At 42.2% G+C, this 27,776-nt stretch overlaps 2 protein-coding genes across 4 annotated transcripts in view; one reads left to right on the forward strand and one right to left on the reverse strand.

Annotated features, from left to right (window-relative positions):
- Positions 1-868, reverse strand: part of LOC124802399 (rRNA-processing protein FCF1 homolog) — a 49,025-nt gene extending 48,157 nt beyond the window's left edge. Inside the window, exons 1-2 of one of the 2 annotated variants that reach the window (XM_047263150.1) lie at positions 646-868; positions 66-148 (exon numbers count right to left, since the gene is read on the reverse strand). In XM_047263150.1, coding sequence (XP_047119106.1) covers positions 66-148; positions 646-648 — 86 coding nt within the window. In that variant the 5' untranslated portion in view covers positions 649-868. Of the gene's footprint in view, positions 1-65; positions 373-645 lie in introns of those variants that run through there. The other variant, XM_047263149.1, reaches the window with a different exon arrangement.
- A 157-nt stretch (positions 869-1,025) lies between these two features.
- The window catches only part of LOC124802397 (N-acetylgalactosaminyltransferase 7), an 80,652-nt gene continuing 53,901 nt past the window's right edge, over positions 1,026-27,776 (forward strand). Inside the window, exons 1-5 of one of the 2 annotated variants that reach the window (XM_047263147.1) lie at positions 1,026-1,154; positions 1,331-1,539; positions 9,861-10,075; positions 11,446-11,612; positions 27,380-27,587. In XM_047263147.1, the coding sequence (XP_047119103.1) occupies positions 1,369-1,539; positions 9,861-10,075; positions 11,446-11,612; positions 27,380-27,587 (761 nt within the window). In that variant the 5' untranslated portion in view covers positions 1,026-1,154; positions 1,331-1,368. The remainder of the gene's footprint in view (positions 1,155-1,330; positions 1,540-9,860; positions 10,076-11,445; positions 11,613-27,379; positions 27,588-27,776) is intronic. The other variant, XM_047263148.1, reaches the window with a different exon arrangement.

Raw genomic sequence — 27,776 nt, forward strand, 5'->3', positions numbered from 1 at the left:
CAAACGTAAGATTTCAACATTAACACAAAGTAAGACGTTAATAAGTTATGAATGACAGTACTTACATTCTTGAGTCGCTTAAACTTATCATTTTCTTCATTTGTGCAAATCTCTGTTGAACAATTTTTCGCGTCTTTTTCGTTTTACCCTGCACATAAGAATAAATTTGCTTCACAAAACTTACACACACGATCACTGCCGAGTTATAAACAATTTCAGTCATCGTCTTCAAAAATTAAACCATAGTGCCTGTGCAGTTTAGTCACTGAAACACCTTTTAAATTCGCCAAGCTACCGAGAACAACTTGAGTTGCATCTTTTACGTCATTATACAAATGTAAAAGATCCATATGTATTTTAAGTTCAGAGTCATCAACAGCATGTTCTGACAATATTTTCAATTCCCTATCCAATTCTAATTCTCGATTTCTCAACTTTAGTATCCTTTCCACAAGATCGCTTTTGTAGTTTTCTGAAGTGTCAGAGTTCTTGGCTGGTTGTGACTGCATTATACAACAAATAATCACTGTTTCGAATAAATCCTATGTATGAAATATTTAACAGTTGTGCTGTAAATAAAAAGAGTACGATTCAGATCTGCAGCCAACCTGAAAATCATCTCTGGATGTAATGACAATTACTCACCATGTTAAACGCAACTGACCTCTCGCAACAAAAACGAATACACAACTTAACCTTCAAAACAACAAACAAGCACCCAAACCTCGTGTTCGCCACAGCTGAACAAATCCTTTGACCTTTCAATTCAGACGCTACTACCAAAGATATGAGTATGTATGCAGCGCTTCGACCAGCTTTCGCCCAAGCTTCGACCTTATGCACCAACACCAACGACTCAAAGTTAATATATTTCTGGATATTCACCAAATTTTATATTCATAACAAACTAAGATAATAATTACAACAAAACGTTTGCTTCACGATTAATTTTTTTTGTTTAGTGGAACGTAGAACATAAAACTTTCACTCAAATCAGCTGTACGAGGTAACAGGACTTTCCACTTAATGCATCGCTGGTAAGTCCTCAAATTACTGTTTACGTTGGCTCGACAGTCGACACGTCGGACGTCGGTACTGGTATGTCAAGAGGGAGCGCTTGAATGACAGTTTGGGGAAATTGATTGTGCGCTTGGGTAAATTGCATTTATGTTGTAGGATTAAGCGTTTCTGTTTGCGCGCATTCTTTATTTTCAATGACTTTTTATTACAATGCCTTCAAGTTGATAGCACGCTTCTGTGAGTCTTTGTACATGTTCCAACAATAGTTTATTGTTGAACGACTTACGGTCGTAGTTTATTCCTATTGCAGCATGCCAAAAGGACCGTATTACCCCATCTTAATACATTATGAGAATTGTGCAGTTGCGGAAGAGCCGTGTGTTGCGAGTTGTCGTTGTGGTGCTACTTTTCGTACCATTACTTTACCTGCTATTCGAACAGGCAGGTGGGCGACGAGATGGGACTCTCAATTTTTCCGGCATGGCAAGTGCTATGCGGAAAATCCGGTCTGATAAGGCTGTAAGTAACGCTTTCAGTTTCAGTAATCAGATAAAGTTCAGCATAATAATTATTTTGCTATTAGTTTACTTGCCCATTTTGTATAAAAGTAGTGTAGTGTTCTTTTTAAGATACACAAGACATAGTTATATTCCAGAGAATAGTGCACTGCATAAGTCTGTTTAAACCGCCACACTGTTACTATTATGCCAATGGTACGACATTCACATTGTAGACATCAATAATTTTTATTGTTTGCTTATCTGTTTCACATCTTTCAGGCTTAACTATTGTCTTGTAGTTGCTGGAAATGGTTAAGATACTAATAATACAGGCACATAAAAATCTATTTGTAGACATTTTAATAGTTTGAAACTGGTTTTTAATATGGTAGATTAGGTTGTAAGGCCCCATTCTTTGTTTTATTAATTTCGTATGGAGAAATAACAGAATGCAGTGGGCAATTACAGCCATTTTATTCCCTGATGACAGGCAGACATACTGCATGGTTTAATGATGATAGCGTCCTTTGGGGTAAAATAATCCAGAAGTAAAGTAGTCTTGCATTTGCTTCTCTAAGTAGGGACTACTCAGAAAAATATCGGAAGAAAACTCATACCTGCTGTTCTAAGGGTCAGATTGTGGATTATTGGATCCTGTAATCATGTTGACTGGTTATAGAATCTGGAAAAAAATCTGTAGCTTGAAGTCACATGAAGTGCAGTGGCAAGAACAACAGGATTTCAGGTCTGGTGGGTACAGTGTTTACAACTGAAATCAAATAGATGTGATACAAGTAAGCTGCTACGAATACAATGTGACCAGACTGATCTTCAGTGTGAAGACTGATTCAATGTAGCTCTCCATATAAGTCTACCCTGTGCAAGTCTCTTCATCTCTGTATAACCACTGCAACTTCAACCCATTTTGATTACTGTAATGAAGCATTGAGCGCCCTCTACAATTTTTACAGCCCCCTCCCACAGCGACTGAGAGTTAACACAGGGTAAACTTACTTAATGGTAGATTGTTAACTTAGCAAATATAGGAGAGATCAGCAGACAGGCTCATTGAAATGGTACAAAAGCTCTTGATTTTTGAACAAAGTTCTCCCTCTCCCTCTCTCCCTCTCTCCCTCTCTCCCTCTCTCCCTCTCTCCCTCTCTCCCTCTCTCCCTCTCTCTCTCTCTCTCTCCCCCCCTCTCCCTCTCTCTCTCTCCCCCCCTCTCCCTCTCTCTCCCTCTCCCTCCCCCTCCCCCTCCCTCCCCCTCCCCCCCTCCCCCCCTCCCTCTCCCCCACCCCCTCTCCCTCCCTCCCCCTCTGAGACACACACACACAAAGAGCTACAAATGATGCATTAAAGGCAAAGAAACAGACTACAGTAGAAGACAAATTGATAGTTTGAGAGTTGAAATAGTGAGGGCAGCAGAGAAACAAACAAGCAAAAAGTCAATGCCAAGTAGAATACCTTGAATGACACTGGAAATATTAAATTTGGTGAAGTAAATATCGTTGACATGGGAGGCTAGATGGTGGGCAGTTGGTTGGAGGTGTTGGTCAATGAGGGCCAAAATTGTATCGGTGGGGGCACAATAACTTGCCAGCCACAAAGGGACATCCAGGATTGTTGGGTTTGTGGAGTTTGGGGAGCTTGTGGAAAGTGGATGTGAAAGATGTTGTAGGGGTGAGGATTTAAATGGATTTAGGGAAGAGGTCCTGGAGATGGCCTAAGCCTTTAAGCAGTGACTGAAAGTTATATTGGACTTCAGAGATGGAATCACTCGTGCGGAGTTTATAAGTGGAGGAATCGGATAATAGGCAGACACTTTTTGCCAGATAGTCACTGTGACTAATAACAAAGGTGGAACCTTCGTTTGCAGGTAGGATGATTTGTTTTGACGTTGTGTGTGGCTGTCTTTTCTTGTGCTATAAGTCTGATGTTCTGAGGAAGGGACCTGGGGAAGGATGGTGAGGCCAAGTTGAACGTAAGGAATTTGTTGAATGTGACCAGCGGGTGGTTAGGTGGGGGGGGGGTTCACAGCTGGATAGTGGTATGAACTGTGAGAGTCAGGGTTCAATGTTAGGATTAGGTTGGTTTTGGTTGAAGAGATTTGTGGCAAAGAAGTGTTTCATTGCAGAAACAGTGCAACTAAAAGTGAGGTGGTCTTTGGATGGGACTGCAGTTTCTGTGGGGCTGAAGGTTTTGGTCGAACGTTAACAATAGTGTCAGAGGTATGTTTTGTTTCTGGGTTTGGTGGTGTCCTGGCAGGAGTTTTTGAGGATGTGGCAAGTTGAAAAGTAAGATGGTTGAATCTGGGTGCTATGTAGGGTTGACAAGGAGGAACGCTATGGTAGCATAAATGGAGGTGGTGTCTAGAATGCTCCTCCAGGTGCTGGAGAGCAAGGGATTCAGTTTCAGAAATGTGATGTATGTAGCAGGGATTGCACAGTAGGGAGCAGAGGTGGTTCAAGGATGTCCGTGCCATGGAGGTGGGTTTTTGCAATACAAGGCTTGCGAGGGCCAGGGACTGGTGGAATCTGAAAAGGTGAAGGTCACTGTGAAAGGAGGGGTGGGATCCAGAGAAAGCAATTTTTTGGTTAGGTTGTTGGGAGTGGGGGTGGGGCAGTCAATGGTTTATGCGACATTTAAGAAACAGGATATGGGACTGGGTTGTTAGTTAAGGGAAGGGGTACTTTTCTGAACTGGTGCAGAAAGATGGAGCAGGAGTCCATTGTGGCAGGGTTGGCATATGGGAAACTAGAATGAACAGACATTTAAAAATATGTAAAATCATAACAAATATGTATAAAAATGCACAAATACATAATACACAAAAATGTGCAAAATCATGTAAAAATACGCCCAAATATGTTAAAATGTACAGAAACATGGAAGAAAAGGAATAGATGATATATGGGAGTATTTTTGTGTTGGGATAAGGGAAGAAAACAAAGGGGTGTCGTTAGGTGGACGATCACAAGTGGCATGGGGAGGAAGTAGGATCAATACGAACAAATTTCATTATTGATGGGAAGAATTTGGGGCATTAAATGCTGCATCAACAATCCAGGCAGTAATGTATCCGTGTACTGTACACTGACAAGATCGATAAGAAACATTGTGGCGGAGGAAGTGTGTGCAGTTTGGATGGTTAATACACACAGGAAAGAAGAGAGAGAGTAGACACTGGGAAGAGTAATGTTGTAGAGAATAATGGCAAAGAAAAACATTACACGGCTGTGAGATGGAAGAAAAGCTGTTTGGCAAAATCAAACATTGGAAATTCCATGGCAGCATATCAGTAATATTACGAAAGAGATGGATTGATACTTACCATAAAGGTGACTCATTAAGTTACGGGCAGTCACAATGAAAATAAACTAATACAGTAGCTTTTGGCCAAAGCTTTCATTGAACAAGGAACCACTCGTGCACTTGCAGGTGTGCCTGTGTGCCCCATGCGCCCCCCCCCCCCCCCTCCTCCGGTTCTCTCTCCCCCCCCCCCCAACACGCACGCGCGCACACACACACACACACACACACACACACACACACACACAAACAAAAGAAAGCAAGCACACCTTACGCACACATGACTGCCATCTTCAGCAGCTTGGACCAGAATAAAACTGTCACATGAATGAAAGGCGCAATTTGAAGGGGATGGGGAAGGGGAAGGCTACAGGTGGGGGAGAGAAGACTGCCGTCTATCGGAACAGGCTAGGAGTAGACTGCCAACAAGCAGATTGTTTGAAGGGGGAGGAAGGGGAATGAGGAGGGGAAAAAGGAGAGGAGTGGGAAGGGGAAAGAGAAAGATGGGTTGATGTGTTGGGGCAGAGTAGATACACGAAGAAGATGAGGGTATGAGGAGGTGATAGGAAGGGGAGGTGGAGTGGAAACTGTTGAGGGGAGGGTGTGGGGATAGTGGGTTACTGTAGGTTGAAGCCAGAGATAATTTTGGGAACTAAGAAAGTGTTGTAAGTACAACTCCCATCTGCGCAGTTCAGAAAAGCTAGGGAGGGAGAATCGAGATAGCTCTGGTAGTGAAACAGCCATTGAAATCAAACATGTTATGTCCAGCTGCACGTTCTGCTGCAGAATGGTCTATTTAGCTCTTGGCGACAGTTTGTCAGTGGCTGTTCATGCTGGTGGACGGCTGGTTGGTAGTCACAGCAATATAAACAGCTGTGCAGTGATTGCAACAGAGATGGTATATGATATGACTGCTTTCATGGGTGACCCAGCCTCTGATTGGTTAGGATAAGCCTATGACAGGACCGGAATAGAAAGTGCAGCATGGGTGGAGAAATTTGAGGAGTTAATATTTAAATTCTTAAATTCATCACCTTGGGTTGGACAGCTCTTCTGTGGTGGCCTTAACATTAATTGGTAACACTTCTAATTTTTTTAATGTTTCTGATAAACAGCCTTCTTTGCTGAGGATAGTAAACAGCATGCAGTATAGACAACAATATATGCACTTGATAATACTTAAATAACTTCACTACGTTTCGGAATCACTGCACAAAACCAGTGAAATGTGTTTTTTTACAACTCTTCACAGAATAAATTACTTAGCGTAAAAAAATATAAAAAAACTCACGCCAGTGTTATTTACAGCTCACCTAATCAGGCATACAGCTAACTGCACTGCACTTCCAACACATGATCCATGAGCTAAGTGACACATTGATGAGCTGTTGTGCTGGTCGGCTGCTGCAGAGATCTCATTGGAGATTGGTGCTACTATTGTAGTCTCAGAATCACAACATGGACTTAGTTTGTGTTGTCGATGAAATTCTTCTCTACTCATGTGCCGAAGGTTACTTAAGTATGTGAATAACTTTTACTGTTGACCTCATTGCTATGGTCAAAACTCGTCTTAGCTTAACCAAATTACATATTGAATATTCAAATTAATTGAGGCAAGACCACTGTGGGCACCTGCTTATACAGCCCCAGTTATGAACTGGGGTTTCTCTGGGCAACATTGTATGTTCTTTTTTTTATTTTCATTGAAATTATTGAAAATTCTTTTTGTTAGTATGAAAGCTCCCTTCTTTCAGCACCTCTAATTCGTGCCTTACATTAGGATGCCAAATGGAGTGTGACAGGTTGTGTCTGCAGAAGTATGTTTTGAGAGCTTCAATCTATTCAAGCTACTAAAGTGATATAATCACTTTTACAATAACTCTTCTCTATTATAAGCACTACATGGCCACTGTACAACTTAATTTACAATTGTGGGGGAAACAGATCTCTCTTAACTTACAGCTCAAAATAGATCTCGTCATTAATTTTTTACTGATTTCACATTTTAAGTTGACAGCTCTCAAGTGTAATTTTCAATTATTCTGTCATTGAGATTGCCATCAGCACCCTTTTCTTTGTGACTTCAAAGGGGCCGATAAGTTACGACACCAAATCGTAAGTGGCACTCCCCAGCAGGTGGACACACTTGCCGTTGTGCCTTGTCAATGTTCTGAACCACCTGTTACACCCACCTGCTCATATGGCAAATTGGAACACATGCTGTGGGATGTCCTTCATTTAACTACTACCACAACAACATTTCTGGTTTGAACGTACATCTTTCGCCAGCTTGAGGGATTGCAAGTGGAACATGTTATTCTGCAGAATTGATGTATTACACCGTATTTTGCTGTAAAGATTCATGTTGTTATCATCTTTTCTACTTTTTTTTTTATACCGAGGCATTGTATGATGTTTGATTTCACAGAGATATTGCCTGATTTGGAGCTTTCGATGTCCAGGAGTTCAACTGTTACTCAAGTCATTCATTGTTGAATGAAATCATCCATTTTAATTTACATTAATAAACTTGGAACTTGGTGAACTGCATATAGGTAAGAATGTAAATCAGGATCCATACATTACTTAAGTGTTTTCCAGAGCAATTTCAGCAGTACCTGCTGTGATGTGTGGTGGGTGTCAGGCACAGTTGCAAGTACCCATTGAGACAGCAACACACGTTTTTCACAGGATTGAAGTACACTCCCTGAATGAGAGTGAAAAACCCAGAAGACACGATTGGTCTGCAGTTGTGTAATGATTAGTGTGTTCCAAATCTCTGTGACCAGTAGAACAGCCACCAGAGTGTTTTAGTCTTGTTTGTGTTCGGTGTTGTTACCAGGTCTGCTGTTATATGTATGTAGCGTGAGCAGCATCAAATGTTGAGTGATAACTGTGAAGGACACGAAGATGCCGTATACTAGTGCGAGACAGCGTTATCGGCACCTGACAGAGTTTGAAAGGGGCCTCATTGTGGGTCTCCATTTGACCAGGTGGTTGACTCGTGCAGTACCTGGGTGTGGCAGTGACCTGATATTGGACTCCATGGAAATGTGACTTCAAGTACATTGTGTGTTAAAGTTTTGGTCGACCACTTCTGATCATCTTAAGGATGGGAGGATTGTCGCATTGTGGACCATGCACATTGCTGCACCTCTCATTCGAGAACAAGTAATGGACCCCCTGCTGCTTTCTTTGTCATCCCACACCCTCAGTGGGAGACTAGCAGCAGCCGGACTGGGGAAATCACTGTGCCACCCGTAAACTGCTGCATTTGGATTGGTGCAGTTATCAGGAAGCATGGACATCTTGCGTCCTCTTGTGTTATATTCATGCAGCAGTATTGTGGTGCTGTTTATCAAGAGGTCAGTGCTCATCCACACATGGTATGTGTATCTGTGAACTGTCCCCTTGGCCAGCAATATCCCTTCATCTGTCTCCACTGGAATATTTGGGACCAGCTTGGATGTCAAATCCATCCCAGTGCCAGTATCCAGAATATCGAGAACCAGTTGTGGGCCAGCTTGCTTCAGGAGAGGATACAGCTGCTCTGACATCCTTCCCTACCGAATCAGTGGTTGCAATAGGTTAGGTGGACTCAATCATACTCGTAACTGGGTCCATAACTGCCAAGTTCTTTGTAAATGTGACTACTTGGTTTTGTGATGACTGGAATATCACCTGTGGAATTTAATTCCATTTTCTCCACCCCTTCTGGGTGCTTCACTTTTTTTTGTCATGCAGTATAATTGTGCCAGATCCTAGCACAAATTTAACAATAGATTGCTTAATGTATTTGGAAACGAGATATCACAATCGCAAAAATTTGCAGTGTATTCCTTTTAACAAAATTAATAATTATTTGGCCCACGATATACAGTCAGAATCTTAACTTGAGCAGTTTCATAACTGTACTTGAGCTTTTTCTCAGACATCACTCTCACTTTCAAATGTATCCTAGAGCTGTGGCTGTGCTACACGTCAGCCTGTTGACGCAAGAGTCACTCGTTTTGATGTTCCTCCGTAACGTAATCGGATCAGACTGTGTAGTGGGAAGTTGAGTACTATTCTTGAAAGTCTTGAAATCATTTGAGGCATCACAGTTGTATTCCACATTAGAATGGACCTATGATCTTGTATAAAGGTAGGTAGCACAATGTTGAGAGATTGGATTTTATTCAGTAGGAGCAAAGTTTAAATATCCATCCATTGGTCAGATTTCCTATTTTCATTATTTCCCAACATTGCATATGATGTGGTGCATTAATGAAGGGCGTAACCGACATCTGCCTACATCCTCATCCTACTAAATTGGAATAAAAATGGTATTTACAGGATACTAACCACATTGCAGCCGATCAGAGAAAGCACTTGCTTGAGCTCTGTGTTTTTTCCAGAATTTGTACTTCAAATGCTTGCTTCCATATTAGTTACAGGCAGCACTTGCGGCTGATAACCAAATTGTTGCAACTTGTTTTTATTGTTTCAATATGTGGCTTGCTTATTTATGCAATAGAATGCTTGAAACCAGCAGAGAACGTGTATGGAAAACTGATAAGTCTGTTATGGTTGGGAGAGCAAAGTCAGCAATGTAGAGTCACAGGGGAACACGGGAATGTATCCATAATAGAACCACATAACTGTAAACGCCACATCCATATTCTGCACATGGATAACAGATACCACCCTGTTCAGTGCTCAACTTTCTACGAGTTTATTACTCTGATATCCGGGTATAGTGGCACTGTATCTAATGACCTCGATGTGCACAAGATTTTAGATGGAACCTCCCTGTTGTTACCCGAGGCTAGTGCCGTAGTTTTGAGTGTACGCAGTGGTGTTCGGGCTTTTCTGCATGTGGCTTAACTTGTAGTTGATGGACTACAACTTTCTTATGTTGCAATAATGGTAACTCTAATTTACTCAGAGTTACAATAATCATAATAATAAAAGCCTATATGGTGTCAGCCTTCTGGCATCTAGATAAAAGTGTTGACATCCACATGTAATGTTTTGTTCACATTTTTCAGGTCCCAACTCTAAGGGAGGAGAGGCAGGGGCGTGGTAATTTTGAACCTGCTCCTGAATTGCCACGTGAAGGTGCAGGAGAGGGAGGTCATCCTCATTTTGTGCGGGACGATCGACAGAACGATGCACAGCAATCACTTTCGGAGTATGGAATGAATATGGCTTGTTCCGATGAAATCTCTCTTGATCGCACCATCCCTGACACCAGGTTACCAGAGTGAGTGTTTATAACCTTCCACTTTTGTTTTTGTCTTAAGTACAGTTTCTTGTCTGAAGTTACACAGCATTGGGTACTTATTTTTTTGTAGGGTTATCCCAATGAACAGTGTCCTACACTAAAAGATGTTGCCAGTTTGCGATTCAAGCGGTAGTCTTACTATTCTCACATAGATCTGTTTTGGAGACGGAATGACTGTCCAGTACTCACCAGTACCTTCAGAAAACAAAATTTAAAATACTGACAACAGATACATATAGATGAAGATTTTTTATATATATAATGGTTAGGTTTTTCCTCAGGGAAGAAAAAGGGGAAGTTGGTGAAGCAGATCACTCAAACCCTTGAAAGAAATTCACCTATTATGTTAAGGGGAAACAAAACTGTAGGAGGGGTGTTTTGGAAGGGGGGGGGGGGGGGATGTGGAGACAGTGTGTTAACATAATTCAACTGGACAGGGATAGATCCCACTGCTCCCGAATATGAATCCTGTGTCTTACTCCCAGCCTCCCTTTGTGTATTGTTATAAAAGATCACTAATGATGGTCTTGTCACATCGTCAAGCATCCTGGAATCAAAATCCATGTACCAAGACAATAATTTTAAATGTTTGTGTATGTGGACAGTTCTTGTTGTGTAGCCTTTCATTAGTGCTTTTACAGGTGGATCCAGTCGCTTGATAAAATTACAGCTTGTCAACATAGATTTTGTTTGTGTAGATTTGGTGAGGTATACATAATTAAAAATTGTCTTGTTAAACGCCCACCAAAATGCCCACAATGGTAAAAGTTTAGATCAGTGCTAACGCTGTACTTGGATGTTTTGTGTGGTAATGTTGTCTGCGCTCACCGTGTGGTCTGACAGGAAGGAAAGAGGGTGTGTGTGCTGCTGGGTCTACGCAGCCAGTGAGACAGCAGTGGGCAGACAATGTGTTTTAAAGGAATATTATCACAATCTCCAAAATCGTGCCACATTCAGAAGAAGTGGGCAAAAATTTTGACAGGCAAGATATATTAATTTAATTTAAAACGTGTGATTAGGTCCCAACCTAACCACAATCTCGTAATTCCTGACATATTTGGTGAAAACCAGTCAAATGATTGTAGCAACAATGAAAAAGAGATTTTCTGTTTCAGTGATTCATTCTCTCTTTTCTCACCTCTCATGGGTTACATGGAAGTATCAACCCATTGACTACACATAAGACACATTTCCAGCCTATGTGCAATAAAGAAACAGCACCCTAAGTGCCGCTCATACTGACCTAGACTTTAACCGCCCAAAACTAGTATACATTTTCATGTTATGATTCACTGAATTGCTTTTTTAGTGGCCTTTATGTTCATATGTATTTTTTTTTTTTATTTCAGATGTAAAAGGTGGGACTATCCGGAGGATCTTCCTCGTACTAGTGTAATTATAGTCTTCCACAATGAGGGATGGTCCACTCTGATGCGAACAGTTCACAGTGTTATCAATCGAACGCCTCCGCAATTTCTTGAGGAAATCCTGCTAGTTGATGATTTTAGTGATAAAGGTAATTAGATGCATTTAATGGGCTGCCTGCGAAAGAAAGTACAGCGTGTGCCAAAAGTGATTGAGTTAATCAGGAAATACATCAAGTTTTTGTGAGAGTTATATCCCTCTGCATTCTTAATGACTTAATGGCACTCGTTGAGTTATAACTTGCCAGTTCATTGATGACTGAATAGATCTTTTAAACCATTTTGTTAAAAATCATTGTGAGGTTTGTATTTGAAGAAGAATTCAAGGAATGAAGGCATGATGTTTTGGCCCTGAGTCCAGGTGATGATGATATCAATTAATCTGAACCGACTGGTTACTTGGCATTCTGGGAGACTATGAAGGTCTCCTCGAGATGACCTGTAAACAGGTTGGCACAGGAGTCTTCTATGTGGGTGCCCATAGCTGTACTGCGGATTATATACTCTCCACTCAAATGAGAAGTAATTGTGGGTTGGGATAAAGTTAATAATGTATATGAGGAATAAGGTAGTGGGTTTGGAGTCTGAAGGACATTGGGAAAGGTAATGTTCAGTAATGGTGAGACCATGGGCATGAGGGATGTTTGTGTAGTGGGAGGTGGCATCAACAGTTATGAGTAGGGATCCAGGTGGTAAAGGGGTAGGGCGGAGGAGAGTCGGTGAAGTAAGCGGTTGGTATCTTTGACTTGGGATTCTAGATTAAGGGCAATTTGTTGCAGTTCTCTCTGCCAATTATCTGACTACAACACCTATAATCTCTGCCAGAGTGATCCAATCCCATTAAACCTAAATAACCTCCAATCCCGACTTAAAGCCGTAGGCTCTTCACACAACTGTCCCCCTGAATCCATTTCCTTCCTTTTCCTATGACACCCCATACACCCACCTTATACATACTCCCCAGAATCCACTAACCCAATAATTCTAGGTGCCGAATTGTGGCTGATCATTGTGCCATCAATGAAAGAATTTTGGTCCACATTGACCAATGCCTCCGACCAATTGCCTGTAATCTTGCCTGCCCCATCAAAGGTACCAACCACTTCCTGCACTGACTCTCAACCATCCCCACCTCTTTACTCAATCATCCCTCACGCCCATGGCCTTACCGCTATTGAACATTACCTTTCCCAGCTTTCTTCAGACTCCTGTTTGTCATCATACACCCTACTAACTTTATCCTAACTCACAACTATATCACCTTTTTAAGGAAAGGTACACAAAAAAATCTATGGTACCCTCCTGTTTATGGGCCATCTACAGGAGACCTTCCCACCCTCCCAAATCACTAAACCCCAAGCCTTCTTCAGTTTCATCGATGATATCTCCATGATCTGAAATCGGGGCCAAGACGCTCTCTCTTCAGTTTCATCGATGATATCTCTATGATCTGAACTCAGCACCAAGACGCTCTCTCTTCATTTCTTCACAACCTCGACACCTTCTCTCCTATCCACTTCATGTGGTCCTCTTCAACCCACCACACCACCTTCCTGAATCTTGACTACCTCATCTCTGATGGTTCCATCCACACCTCTCTCCACATCAAACCCACCAGCCACCAACATTATCCGCATTTTGACAGCTGTCATTGCTTCCACGTGAAGAAATTCCTTCCATACAGCCTGGCCACCAGGGGATGATGATCCACAGTGACAAGAACTCCCTTGCCCAGCACGCTGAGGGTCTCGCAAAGGATCATATCCCTGTGGAAGACCCAGACGCAAGACCTGCCGAGTCCACCCACCTAGCACTTCTTATTCCAGTCCTGTCACAGGCATTACTCCATCAGAGGCTGGACCACCTGTGAAATCAGCCATGTCATATACCAGCTAAAGCAGCCATGTCATATACCAGCTCTGCTGTCATCAATGCACAGCTTTTTATATTGGTATGACTACCAACCAGCTGGCCACCAGGATGAGCGGTCACCACCGAACTGTGGTGAAGAGCAAAGTAGAATACAATATAACACAACATGCAGCTGAACATAACAAGCTTGGTTTCAGCGACTGCTTCAATACCCAAGCCACCTGGATTCTTCCTTCCATCACCACGTGGGTATTATCCTTACCACACATTCTTCACTCTCAAAATTCTTTTGGTCTCAAGCTGTGGTAACGTACTGTCCCCCGTGTCCCCACCTCCATGCTGAACAGCTTCCTGTTGCCGTGCCTGGTGGCAGTCTACTCCCTGCACCCCCCCCCCCCCCCCACCCCACCCCACCCCACCCCACCCCCGCCATCCTCCTCTTCAGTCATACACTGCTATTCTTCCCCTTCCTTGCTGCTTCCAGGTTTCCGTTTCCATTCCAGTCTGCCAGAGATGGCAGTCATGTGGATTAGGTGTGTCTGCTTGTGTGAATGAATATGCATATGTTTATGTGTGTTTCTTTTTCTGGTGAAGGCTTTGACCGAAAGCTAAGTTGTAAGTGTGTTTTAGTTGTGCCTCTCTGCGACGTAACTTGTCATCTTTCTGGTAAGTAGCAGTCTCTCTCTCTCTCTCTCTCTCTCTCTCTCTCTCTCTCTCTCTCTCTCTCTCTCTCTCTCTCTCTCTCTCTCTCTTTCAATCTGTTACTTTCATTTGGTTGTCAGGAATTAAGGAGGCCAGCTAGTTTGCCAAATACCAGATATCGTGCTAATTACAAAATTTAAGTCATTTCAGATTTCATGGTCATTGTTTGTTTATAAATATGTACCTGATTACTAACTTCCTGATGGAGTAGATGAAAAAGGCATGTAAATAACTATAGCTTTTATACAGCTAATGACGAAAATGTGGTAGAACATTTGCACTAATTTAGTTTAAAAGCAATTTGAAACACTTCTGGAATAGAATCCCATATTTAGGCAAACTAACCAGTGTAATTCAATAGAAATTATTTTTTATCTAAGAGTCCACACTCAAATGAATCTGGTTGTACTATTCAATTACTCAGAAATGTAAATACTCAGTTGTAATTTATGAAAATCTAGAAAATAAAAATAGCTAACCTTTGTTGTATTTATTGTAATCGTACAAAAGAGGCTGGTCCAAAGCCGTTTTAAGTAAGTCTGCAGAACATTATGAAATGAGCAAGATCTGTGTCCAAAGATAAAGGATCATGTATGGCAGACAGTTTGGAACTGTTTACAAGTTGGTATTCTATATAAATTTCATGCCTAAGAGTTCACTCCATCATTCAGTGGCTGTTTTTTAAATAATTGACTATGAATTTTCATTGACAGTGTTAAAATTCAGTAATAGCTAATGCAATCTGTGACAATAGGTTGAATTGTGAACATGTGACAATAGTATTGAATTGTGAATAGCATTTTTTTTCTTTCTTAATAATTATTACTGTGCACATTGTGTTCGTACTTATTTGACCGTTAGAACTGAAAGACAATATGTTTAGAGTACAATTCTGTGGCTGTTGTAATTATCTGTTTTTCACACAGGAACTTTTGTTTGTCACTTCAGTGTTAGGTTACTGCTCTAGAACAGTCACCATATTCGATGTCAACCGAGTGTAGTATGTGGCTAACTGTGTACCTGTGCAGAATTGAAATGGTGAGATGCATGATCTGGCCACAAACAGTGTGTATATCAACATCAAAGTGCAGTTAAAATCTATAAACTGTAAACTTAGTGTGTACCAAATCATTTTAAAATAACATGCTTTCAAAAACCATTTTTCAGCCAGACTTGACGGAAGCACAGCCACTGAAGGCATATGTGTACAGGTAGAAACAATTATGCTGCAAGTGTTTCCAGAATCTTTGTGGGTTGGCATGGAAGTCACTCTTTTGGTGAGATACTTCATGACATTTGAGCACAGGTTATATTCCTTAGATCCTACTTCATATGGATGTAACTGATACTAGACAGTAATTTTGAGGATGAGTTGTACCTTGCACTTCCCAGTTGTCTTCAGAGTTTAGATGTAAATGCAGATCAATTCTGCTACTTTTCTTGTAGACAGGTGTGACCTTTGCTTTCTTCCAAGTACTGGGCATAGTTTTTCATTTGAGGGACCTACAGGGTCCTGTCATCATCTACAGTTGACAGCCTCTGACAGGGCCTGCTTAGAACATAAGCCTCTCCATCTTTTTGTGCCCTCCCACTGTAATTCTTTCTCCACTCTGTCGCAGTCTTGTCCCCCACCCATCACTCATTTCTTCATTCAAGTGATCCATCAGTTTCTTGGTCCACCTCTCAGTTGCTTGCCTCATGTTGTCATTTCTTGGTCTTATCTCAGTATCTTGCGAACTCCCATTCTTTTCTAACATGCTGATATAGTGTATTTTGGTTAATTGAGGAGCGAACCCAGCTTCAAATTCTGTATAGAATGTGAAAGAGGGGCCTTGTTCAGTGTCAGCAATTTCAGCAGTTTCTCAAAATTGCTGACTCTAATGTCTACAAGTTTCATATTTGTAGTGGTGTGAGAATACAACTGGAGCAGTAGTCTCACATTATTCTTTGTAAAGGAACATTTTAAGATGGAACCAAGTTCCTGTTCCATTTTTGGGTGTATGGAAACTAACTTTGATTTCATTGACAGCCTTTATGTATTAACCAAATTTGTTTGAGTTTTGCGTGTGGTCTATCGATAAGATTTTGATGCAGTACTTGTTTGAAGGCTGCATGCATACACCATAAGTACCCAAATACATTTCATTTTACATTTCAACAATGGTAAATCCAGGATGGAATGTAACAATAGTACGAAAAGGATAGTTGCTACTCGCCATGTAGCGGAGATGCTGAGTCGCAGAAAGGCCTATCTACGACTCACCATCTCTGCTCTATGGTGAGTAGCAACTTTCCTTTTCACAGTATCATTTTACATTTCTTTGTCTGTAGTCTTACACTGTGTTTCACACCTATCATGCAATGTTGTTGTTGTTGTGGTGGTGGTGGTGGTGGTGGTGGTGGTCTTCAGTCCTGAGACTGGTTTGATGCAGCTCTCCATGCTACTCTATCCTGTGCAAGACTCTTTCATCTCCAAATAACTACTGCAACCTACATCCTTCTGAGTCTGCTTATTGTATTCATCTCTTGGTCTCCCTCTACTATTTTTACCCTCCATGCTGCCCTTCAATGATAAATTTGTGATCCCCTGATGCCTCGGAACATGTCCTACCAACTGGTCCCTTCTTCTTGTCAAGTTGTGCCACAACTCCTCTTCTCCCCAATTCTATTCAATACCTCCTCATTAGTTATGTGATCTACCCATCTAATCTTCAGCATTCTTCTGTAGCACCACGTTTCGAAAGCTTCTATTTTCTTCTTGTCCAAACTATTTATCGCCCATGTTTCACTTCCATACATGGCTACACTCCATACAAATACGTTCAGAAATGACTTCCTGACACTTAAATCTATACTCGATGTTAACAAATTTCTCTTCATCAGAAACGCTTTCCTTGTCATTGCCGGTCTGCATTTTATATCCTCTCTACTTCGACATCATCAGTTATTTTGCTCCCCAAATGGCAAAACTCCTTTACTATGTTAAGTGTCTTATTTCCTAATCTAATTCCCTCAGCATCATCCGACTTAATTCGACTACATTCCATTATCCTCGTTTTGCTTTTGTTGGTGTTCATCTTATATCCTCCTTTCAAGACACTGTCCATTCCGTTCAACTGCTCATTCAAGTCCTTTGCTGTCTCTGACAGAATTACAATGTCATCGGCGAACCTCAATGTTTTTATTTCTTCTCCATGGATTTTAAGACCTACTCTGACTTTTTCTTTTGTTTCCTTTACTGTTTGCTCAATATACAGATTGAATAACATCGGGGAGAGGCTACAACCCTGTCTCACTCGCTTCCCAACCACTGCTTCCCTTTCATGCCCCTTGACTCTTATAACTGCCATCTGGTTTCTGTACAAATTGTAAATAGTCCTTCGCTCCCTGTATTTTACCCCTGCCACCTTCAGAATTTGATAGAGAGTATTCCAGTCAACATTGTCAAAAGCTTTCGCTAAGTCTACAAAGGCTAGGAACGTATGTTTGCCTTTCCTTAATCTTTCTTCTAAAATAAGTCGTAGCTTCAATATTGCCTCACGTGTTCCAACATTTCTACGGAATCCGATTTGATCTTCCACGAGGTCGGCTTCGACCAGTTTTTCCAGTCGTCTGCAAAGATTTCGCGTTGGTATTTTGCAGCTGTGACTTATTAAACTGATAGTTCGGTAATTTTCACATCTTTCAACACCTGCTTTCTTTGGAATTGGAATTATTATATTCTTCTTGAAGTCTGAGGGTATTTCACCTGTCTCGTACATCTTGATCACCAGATGGTAGAATTTTGTAAGGACCGGCTCTCCCAAGGCCGTCAGTAGTTCTAATGAAATGTTGTCTACCCCCTGGGCCTTGCTCGACTCAGGTCTTTCAGTGCTCTGACAAACTCTTCACGCAGTATCATATCTCCCATTTCATCTTCATCCACATCCTCTTCCATTTCCACAATATTGTCCTAAAGTACATCGCCCTTGTCTATACCCTCTATATACTCCTTCCACCTTTCTGCTTTCCCTTCTTTGCTTAGAACTGTGTTTCCATCTGAGCTCTTGATATTCGTGCTAGTGGTCCTTTTTTCTCCAAAGGTCTCTTTAATTTTCCTGTAGGCAGAATCTATCTTACTCCTAGTGATACGTGTTTCTATATCCTTACATTTGTCCTCTAGCCAACCCTGCTTTGCCATTTTGCACTTCCTGTTGATCTCATTTTTGAGACGTTTGTATTCCTTTTTGCCTGCTTCATTTACTGCATTTTTATATTTTCTCCTTTCATCAATTAAATTCAATATCTCTTCTGTTACCCAAGGATTTCTACTAGCCCTCGCCTTTTTACCTACTTGATACTCTGCTGCTTTCACTATTTAATATCTCAAAGCTACCCATTCTTCTTCTACTGTATTTGTTTCCCCCATTCTTGTCAGTTCTTGCCTAGTGCTCTCCCTGAAGCTCTCTACAACCTCTGGTTCTTTCAGTTTATACAGGTTCCATCTCCTCAAATTCCCACCTTCTTGCAGTTTCTTCAGTTTTAATCTACAGTTCACAACCAATAGATTATGGTCAGACTCCACATCAGCCCCTGGAAATGTCTTGTCAAACAAATGCAATAGTCACTGCTTTAAAGAAGTTTATTAACAGTGACGGTATACCATGAAGAGTTCTCCCAGTCATGAACTGTTCTGCTAAGTACATAACTATCCAGTGCTTGGTCAAGTGTTTTTCCTAACGAGACTCAGTTCTTCAACATGCTCCTGCCAAGAGCTTAATGTTTCAAGTTCCTCTTTGAGATTTTAAAGTAAATCTTTCTACTTGTTCAAGTAACTCTTTGTACTCATGGTCACTGATACCATTTATACAATGTAGTAATCCTGAAAGAGTCCAGGTCTGTCTATTGCCGTTAGATCTAATATGTTTTTGTCATTGTATGTTGGCTTCCAAACCATCTGTGATAAGAAGTTTTCAGGGAAAGCATGCATTGTTTTTTGCAGCGTATCTTGTCATGCTTCCCACTTATGAAACTGTAAGGTGTAAGGCCTGAAGATGACAGCCAAGACTGTTGAAACCAGTTGTCTCGAAAAAAAAATATTTTATCCGATCTTGACTTTTGAATGGTTTTTAACAAGTGTGTTTCACGTAATAGCATTAGGCATTTCCCAGGGTTCTGCAAAGAAATAAAGAGATAATTTCAAGTTTAAATATTTGAAATATGTAGTGTTTCTCACAAGAGAATATATTTAGTTATACAAAAAATTATCTCTCTTATTTCATTGCAAATCACTGAAGATGCCTATTACAATAATACTATTAGATGAAATATGTTTGACAAAAGGAATAATAAAAATCTGTTGCAAAAAAGACACAGTACCATATCGACAAGGTAAACAACACTGAAATAGCAGTTGAGGGAAATTAGATGCAAGTATTTACAATAAGAAGTACTGCGGGAGATGACTGTGAAATAAATCATCTTAAGCCCACTCTGATATGCCCTGTAAAGATAAACAAACAGAAAATAAGGCCAAAATTAAAAACAGGATACCTTCATTGCCCACAACTTACAGGTGCGCAGCGATATGTAATTTCTTTTCATGATTGTAACTACAAAAGGGGTTTAAGGCTTTGTGATTCATCTTTCCTAGCAGATTTTGTAGACGGTCGATAGATTCAGTCTCCCTTACCCTAAAAAAACTGTTACTTAAATGTGTGTTTCATTACAGAGCAAACATTTTTGTTGTCCTATGATGGGTTTTATTTATACCATTGCACAAATCTGAAAACATCACAGGTGGGGGATGAAAATTTGTGGCTTTTCATAATATTTTGCGTTCCTCTGCAAGGATACTTCATTTGCAAAATCCATCTTGGTATGTAACAATATTATGAAATTATTATATATATATATAATGGAAGGAAACATTCCACGTGGGAAAAATTATATATAAAAACAAAGATGAGGTGACTTACCGAACAAAAGCGCTGGCAGGTCGATAGACACACAAACAAACACAAACATACACACAAAATTCAAGCTTTCGCAACAAACTGTTGCCTCATCAGGAAAGAGGGAAGGAGAGGGGAAGACGAAAGGAAGTGGGTTTTAAGGGAGAGGGTAAGGAGTCATTCCAATCCCGGGAGCAGAAAGACTTACCTTATATATATATATATATATATATATATATATATATATATATATATATATATATATATATATATATATATATATATATATATATATATATATATATATAAAAAGAAAGATGATGAAACTTACCAAACAAAAGCGCTGGCAGGTCGATAGACACACAAACATACACACAAAATTCTAGCTTTCGCAACCAATGGTTGCCTCGTCAGGAAAGAGGGAAGGAGAAGGAAAGACAAAAGGATATGGGTTTTAAGGGAGAGGGTAAGGAGTCATTCCAATCCCGGGAGCGGAAAGACTTACCTTAGGGGGAAAAAAGGACAGGTATACACTCGCACACACACACATATCCATCCACACATACACAGACACAAGCAGACATTTGTAAAGGCAAAGAGTTTGGGCAGAGATGTCAGTCGGGGCGGATGTACAGAGGCAAAGATGAAGTTGAAAGACAGGTGGGGTATGAGCGGCGGCAAATTGAAATTAGAAATTAGCGGAGATTGAGGCCTGGCGGATAGCGAGAAGAAAGGATATGCTGAAGGGCAAGTTCCCATCTCCGGAGTTCTGACAGGTTGGTGTTAGTGGGAAGTATCCAGATAACCCGGACGGTGTAACACTGTGCCAAGATGTGCTGGCCGTGCACCAAGGCATGTTTAGCCACAGGGTGATCCTCATTACCAACAAACACTGTCTGCCTGTGTCCATTCATGCGAATGGACAGTTTGTTGCTGGTCATTCCCACATAGAACGCTTCACAGTGTAGGCAGGTCAGTTGATAAATCACGTGGGTGCTTTCACACGTGGCTCTGTCTTTGATCGTGTACACCTTCCGGGTTACAGGACTGGAATAGGTGGTGGTGGGAGGGTGCATGGGACAGGTTTTACACCGGGGGCGGTTACAGGGGTAGGAGCCAGAGGGTAGGGAAGGTGGTTTGGGGATTTCATAGGGATGAACTAAGAGGTTGCGAAGGTTAGGTGGACGGCGGAAAGACACTCTTGGTGGAGTGGGGAGGATTTCATGAAGGATGGATCTCATTTCAGGGCAGGATTTGAGGAAGTCGTATCCCTGCTGGAGAGCCACATTCAGAATCTGATCCAGTCCCGGAAAGTATCCTGTCACAAGTGGGGCACTTTTGGGGTTCTTCTGTGGAAGGTTCCGGGTTTGAGGAGATGAGGATGTGGCTCTGGTTATTTGCTTCTGTACCAGGTCGGGAGGGTAGTTACGGGATGCAAAAGCTGTTTTTAGGTTGTTGGTGTAATGGTTCAAGGATTCCGGACTGGAGCAGATTTGTTTGCCACGAAGACCTAGGCTGTAGGGAAGGGACCGTTTGATGTGGAATGGGTGGCAGCTGTCATAATGGAGGTACTGTTGCTTGTTGGTGGGTTTAATGTGGACGGACGTGTGAAGCTGGCCATTGGACAGGTGGAGGTCAACGTCAAGGAAAGTGGCATGGGATTTGGAGTAGGACCAGGTGAATCTGATGGAACCAAAGGAGTTGAGGTTGGAGAGGAAATTCTGGAGTTCTTCTTCACTGTGAGTCCAGATCACGAAAATGTCATCAATAAATCTGTACCAAACTTCGGGTTGGCAGGCCTGGGTAACCAGGAAGGCTTCCTCTAAGCGACCCATGAATAGGTTGGCATACGAGGGGGCCATCCTGGTACCCATGGCTGTTCCCTTTAATTGTTGGTATGTCTGGCCTTCAAAAGTGAAGAAGTTGTGGGTCAGGATGAAGCTGGCTAAGGTAATGAGGAAAGAGGTTTTAGGTAGGGCGGCAGGTGATCGGCGTGAAAGGAAGTGCTCCATCGCAGCGAGGCCCTGGACATGCGGAATATTTGTGTATAAGGAAGTGGCATCAATGGTTACAAGGATGGTTTCCGGGGGTAACAGACTGGGTAGGGATTCCAGGCGTTTGAGAAAGTGGTTGGTGTCTTTGATGAAGGATGGGAGACTGCATGTAATGGGTTGAAGGTGTTGATCTACGTAGGCAGAGATGCGTTCGGTGGGGGCTTGGTAACCAGCTACAATGGGACGGCCGGGATGATTGGGTTTGTGAATTTTGGGAAGAAGGTAGAAGGTAGGGGTGCGGGGTGTTGGTGGGGTCAGGAGGTTGATGGAGTCGGGTGAAAGGTTTTGTAGGGGGCCTAAGGTTCTGAGGATTCCTTGAAGCTCCGCCTGGACGTCAGGAATGGGATTGCCTTGGCAAACTTTGTAAGTAGTGTTGTCTGAAAGCTGACGCAGTCCCTCAGCCACATACTCCCGACGATCAAGTACCACAGTTGTGGAACCCTTGTCCGCCGGAAGAATGACGATGGATCGGTCAGCCTTCAGATCACGGATAGCCTGGGCTTCAGCAGTGGTGATGTTGGGAGTAGGATTAAGGTTTTTTAAGAAGGATTGAGAGGCAAGGCTGGAAGTCAGAAATTCCTGGAAGGTTAGGAGAGGGTGATTTTGAGGAAGAGGAGGTGGGTCCCGCTGTGACGGAGGACGGAACTGTTCCAGGCATGGTTCAATTTGGATAGTGTCTTGGGGAGTTGGATCATTAGGAGTAGGATTAGGATCATTTTTCTTCGTGGCAAAGTGATATTTCCAGCAGAGAGTACGGGTGTAGGACAGTAAATCTTTGACGAGGGCTGTTTGGTTAAATCTGGGAGTGGGGCTGAAGGTGAGACCTTTGGATAGGACAGAGGTTTCGGATTGGGAGAGAGGTTTGGAGGAAAGGTTAACTACTGAATTGGGGTGTTGTGGTTCCAGATTGCGTTGATTGGAATTTTGAGGTTTTGGAGGGAGTGGAGCTGGAAGTGGGAGATTGAGTAGATGGGAGAGACTGGGTTTGTGTGCAATGAGAGGAGGTTGAGGTTTGCTGGAAAGGTTGTGAAGGGTGAGTGAGTTGCCTTTCCGGAGGTGGGAAACCAGGAGATTGGATAGTTTTTTAAGGTGGAGGGTGGCATGCTGCTCTAATTTGCGGTTGGCCTGTAGGAGGATGCTCTGAACAACAGGTGTGGATGTGGGAGAGGAAAGATTAAGGATTTTTATAAAGGATAGGAGTTGATGGGCGTGTTGATTGGCTGAGTGGATGTGTAGGTGAAGGATTAGGTGGGTGAGGGCAATGGATTGTTTGGTTTGGAACTGGTATAGGGACTGATGGAAAGAAGGGTTGCAGCCAGAGATGGGAACTTTAAGTGTGAGGCCTTTGGGGGTGATGCCAAATGTCAGACAAGCCTGAGAAAATAAAATATGGGAGTGTAATCTGGCTAGGGCGAAGGCATGTTTGCGGAGGGAATGTAAATAAAACTTAATGGGGTCGTTGTGAAGGTGTTGTGAGGGTGACATGGTACTAGAAGGTGGAAAGTGGAACACGAGGCTGAAATGAAAATGAAAATAAATATGAAAAAATATATGGGGAGAGATAAAGGTAAAATTAGAAAGCAAATGGAGATCTGGTGTGAAAAAAGGCGAAAAAGGGTTGGTTAGGGCTGGGCTATGTTGATCCTGTGGTGAACTTGTGTAGGTAGATAATGATGTGCATAAAGGTTAGGTGGTTGTGTTGCCGCCAAAACACGTTAAAGGGTGGAGAAATTCGGGAAAATTTCGAAAAAACTACATGAGGATGTATTAAAAGGAGTGGTTTGGTGGTGGCAGGTTATGGAAATGAAGCTAACAATTGTTTGATGAAGAAATAATAACGTTAAAACCTGTGGGAAGCGGCTAAAAATGATCGGTGATGTGAGAAAAACGGAAATGGAAATAAAGCAAAAGTTATTAAAACTGCCGAAAGGGTTGTTTAATAGCTAAAAGGAACTGTTTGTGGACTGGAAACGGTGGATTTTATAGCAGCAAAGCGGAAAAAAAAATTTTTTGGTTATGGTTTCGAAGTGATTTACGTATTATTACGTATTATTGAGTGTATATCGACGGGATAAAATTGTATACTGGATTACGGTAAAAAAAGAGAAGGTGAATAGAAAGTGAAACTGCTGGCAAAAACAGAAGGAGGAAATAAGACGACAGAAAAGACTTCGAAATGTAACAGTGACAATAACAATAACGATAACAATAACAAACGTGATTGTTGGCTTCAAATTAATGATATGAATATAATAGAGGGAAACATTCCACGTGGGAAAAATATATCTAAAAAGAAAGATGATGAAACTTACCAAACCATTGATGCCACTTCCTTATACACAAATATTCCGCATGTCCAGGGCCTCGCTGCGATGGAGCACTTCCTTTCACGCCGATCACCTGCCGCCCTACCTAAAACCTCTTTCCTCATTACCTTAGCCAGCTTCATCCTGACCCACAACTTCTTCACTTTTGAAGGCCAGACATACCAACAATTAAAGGGAACAGCCATGGGTACCAGGATGGCCCCCTCGTATGCCAACCTATTCATGGGTCGCTTAGAGGAAGCCTTCCTGGTTACCCAGGCCTGCCAACCCGAAGTTTGGTACAGATTTATTGATGACATTTTCGTGATCTGGACTCACAGTGAAGAAGAACTCCAGAATTTCCTCTCCAACCTCAACTCCTTTGGTTCCATCAGATTCACCTGGTCCTACTCCAAATCCCATGCCACTTTCCTTGACGTTGACCTCCACCTGTCCAATGGCCAGCTTCACACGTCCGTCCACATTAAACCCACCAACAAGCAACAGTACCTCCATTATGACAGCTGCCACCCATTCCACATCAAACGGTCCCTTCCCTACAGCCTAGGTCTTCGTGGCAAACGAATCTGCTCCAGTCCGGAATCCTTGAACCATTACACCAACAACCTAAAAACAGCTTTTGCATCCCGTAACTACCCTCCCGACCTGGTACAGAAGCAAATAACCAGAGCCACATCCTCATCTCCTCAAACCCGGAACCTTCCACAGAAGAACCCCAAAAGTGCCCCACTTGTGACAGGATACTTTCCGGGACTGGATCAGATTCTGAATGTGGCTCTCCAGCAGGGATACGACTTCCTCAAATCCTGCCCTGAAATGAGATCCATCCTTCATGAAATCCTCCCCACTCCACCAAGAGTGTCTTTCCGCCGTCCACCTAACCTTCGCAACCTCTTAGTTCATCCCTATGAAATCCCCAAACCACCTTCCCTACCCTCTGGCTCCTACCCCTGTAACCGCCCCCGGTGTAAAACCTGTCCCATGCACCCTCCCACCACCACCTATTCCAGTCCTGTAACCCGGAAGGTGTACACGATCAAAGGCAGAGCCACGTGTGAAAGCACCCACGTGATTTATCAACTGACCTGCCTACACTGTGAAGCGTTCTATGTGGGAATGACCAGCAACAAACTGTCCATTCGCATGAATGGACACAGGCAGACAGTGTTTGTTGGTAATGAGGATCACCCTGTGGCTAAACATGCCTTGGTGCACGGCCAGCACATCTTGGCACAGTGTTACACCGTCCGGGTTATCTGGATACTTCCCACTAACACCAACCTGTCAGAACTCCGGAGATGGGAACTTGCCCTTCAGCATATCCTTTCTTCTCGCTATCCGCCAGGCCTCAATCTCCGCTAATTTCTAATTTCAATTTGCCGCCGCTCATACCCCACCTGTCTTTCAACTTCATCTTTGCCTCTGTACATCCGCCCCGACTGACATCTCTGCCCAAACTCTTTGCCTTTACAAATGTCTGCTTGTGTCTGTGTATGTGTGGATGGATATGTGTGTGTGTGCGAGTGTATACCTGTCCTTTTTTTCCCCCTAAGGTAAGTCTTTCCGCTCCCGGGATTGGAATGACTCCTTACCCTCTCCCTTAAAACCCATATCCTTTTGTCTTTCCTTCTCCTTCCCTCTTTCCTGACGAGGCAACCATTGGTTGCGAAAGCTAGAATTTTGTGTGTATGTTTGTGTTTGTTTGTGTGTCTATCGACCTGCCAGCGCTTTTGTTTGGTAAGTTTCATCATCTTTCTTTTTAGATATATTTTTCCGACGTGGAATGTTTCCCTCTATTATATTTATATATATATATATATATATATATAGTTGCTACTCACCGTATAGCGGAGATGCAATCGCAGATAGGAACAAGAAGAAGACTGTCACAAAATGAGCGTTTGGCCAACAAGGCCTTTGTCGAAAACACACACACACACACACACACACACACACACACACACACACACACACACACACACACACACACACACACAAAACCACAATCTCTGGCAGCTGAAGCCAGAACTCAACTGCCAGAGACTTTGGTCATGTGTGTACGAGTTGTGTGTGTGTGTGTATTGTCTTTAAATGATTAATGGAAAATCTCATATAAGATGTGAAACAAATACTAACAAAGAGATAGAGGGGCTGGCCAGTACTTACCTCAGCTCAGTACAGCCGATAGATACACATAAAACAGAACTGAAAATTTACATTCCTAGCTTTCGGAACTTTGTTCCTTCATCAGGGAGGAGAGAGGGGAAAAAAAGGGAAGAAGGGAAAGTGGATTCAGTTACTCACAACCCAGGTTATGAAGCAACAGGGAAAGGTAAACAGGGAGGGTAGCAAGGATGGAGGCATGGTTGTCAGAGGGAAGCCAAAGATCTTTGGCTTCCCTCTGACAACCATGCCTCCATCCTTGCTACCCTCCCTGTTTACCTTTCCCTGTTGCTTCATAACCTGGGTTGTGAGTAACTGAATCCACTTTCCCTTCTTCCCTTTTTTTCCCCTCTCTCCTCCCTGATGAAGGAACAAAGTTCCGAAAGCTAGGAATGTAAATTTTCAGTTCTGTTTTATGTGTATCTATCGGCTGTACTGAGCTGAGGTAAGTACTGGCCAGCCCCTCTATCTCTTTGTTAGTATTTGTGTATTGTCTTTTTCCAACAAAGGCCATGTTGTCCAGAAGCTTATTTTGTGACAGTCTTTTTTTGTTGTGCATATCTGCGACAGCATCTCCGCTGTTTGGTGAGTAGCAACTACCCTTTTCATAATATTGTGACGCTCCATTTGCGTTTTCTGAGCATCTCATTTCCAACTCAGCTCATTGTGTTTGTACTAAGAGAAAAATACTTTACGTTACATCTTGTGCAATAAAAGACAGATTAAAAATATGAAATGATCTCTTCATTTTACCTGTATGCTCAGTCTTTCTGTGAAAGTAAGCAATAACTTTAATTTTTTTATGTAGAGGATCTGAAGACTAAACTGGAAGAGTACATAACAAAATTTGATGGGAAAGTTCGCCTCGTTCGCAACAAAGAGCGTGAAGGACTTATTAGAACACGGTCATTTGGAGCCCAGGAGGCACGCGGTGAAGTCATTCTCTTCTTGGATGCACACTGTGAAGTCAACACCAACTGGCTACCACCCCTACTTGCGCCAATATACAGGGACAGGTAAGTTGGTAATCTGTCAGACAGTATGAAAGTAAGATAGTGAATAGAATAGTTTGAAATAGTTGACAGCAATACATGCAGGGGAATCTTTCTGCAGCTAATGTGTACTTTGTAGTCTGCTGATGGTCTCATGGCTGAGAACACAGCTAATTTCAAGGTTTCAGGATTTCACCATGTCATTACTTGTGA

This window comes from Schistocerca piceifrons, chromosome 6 (genome assembly GCF_021461385.2).
Source record: "Schistocerca piceifrons isolate TAMUIC-IGC-003096 chromosome 6, iqSchPice1.1, whole genome shotgun sequence".
Lineage (NCBI taxonomy): Eukaryota > Metazoa > Arthropoda > Insecta > Orthoptera > Acrididae > Schistocerca > Schistocerca piceifrons.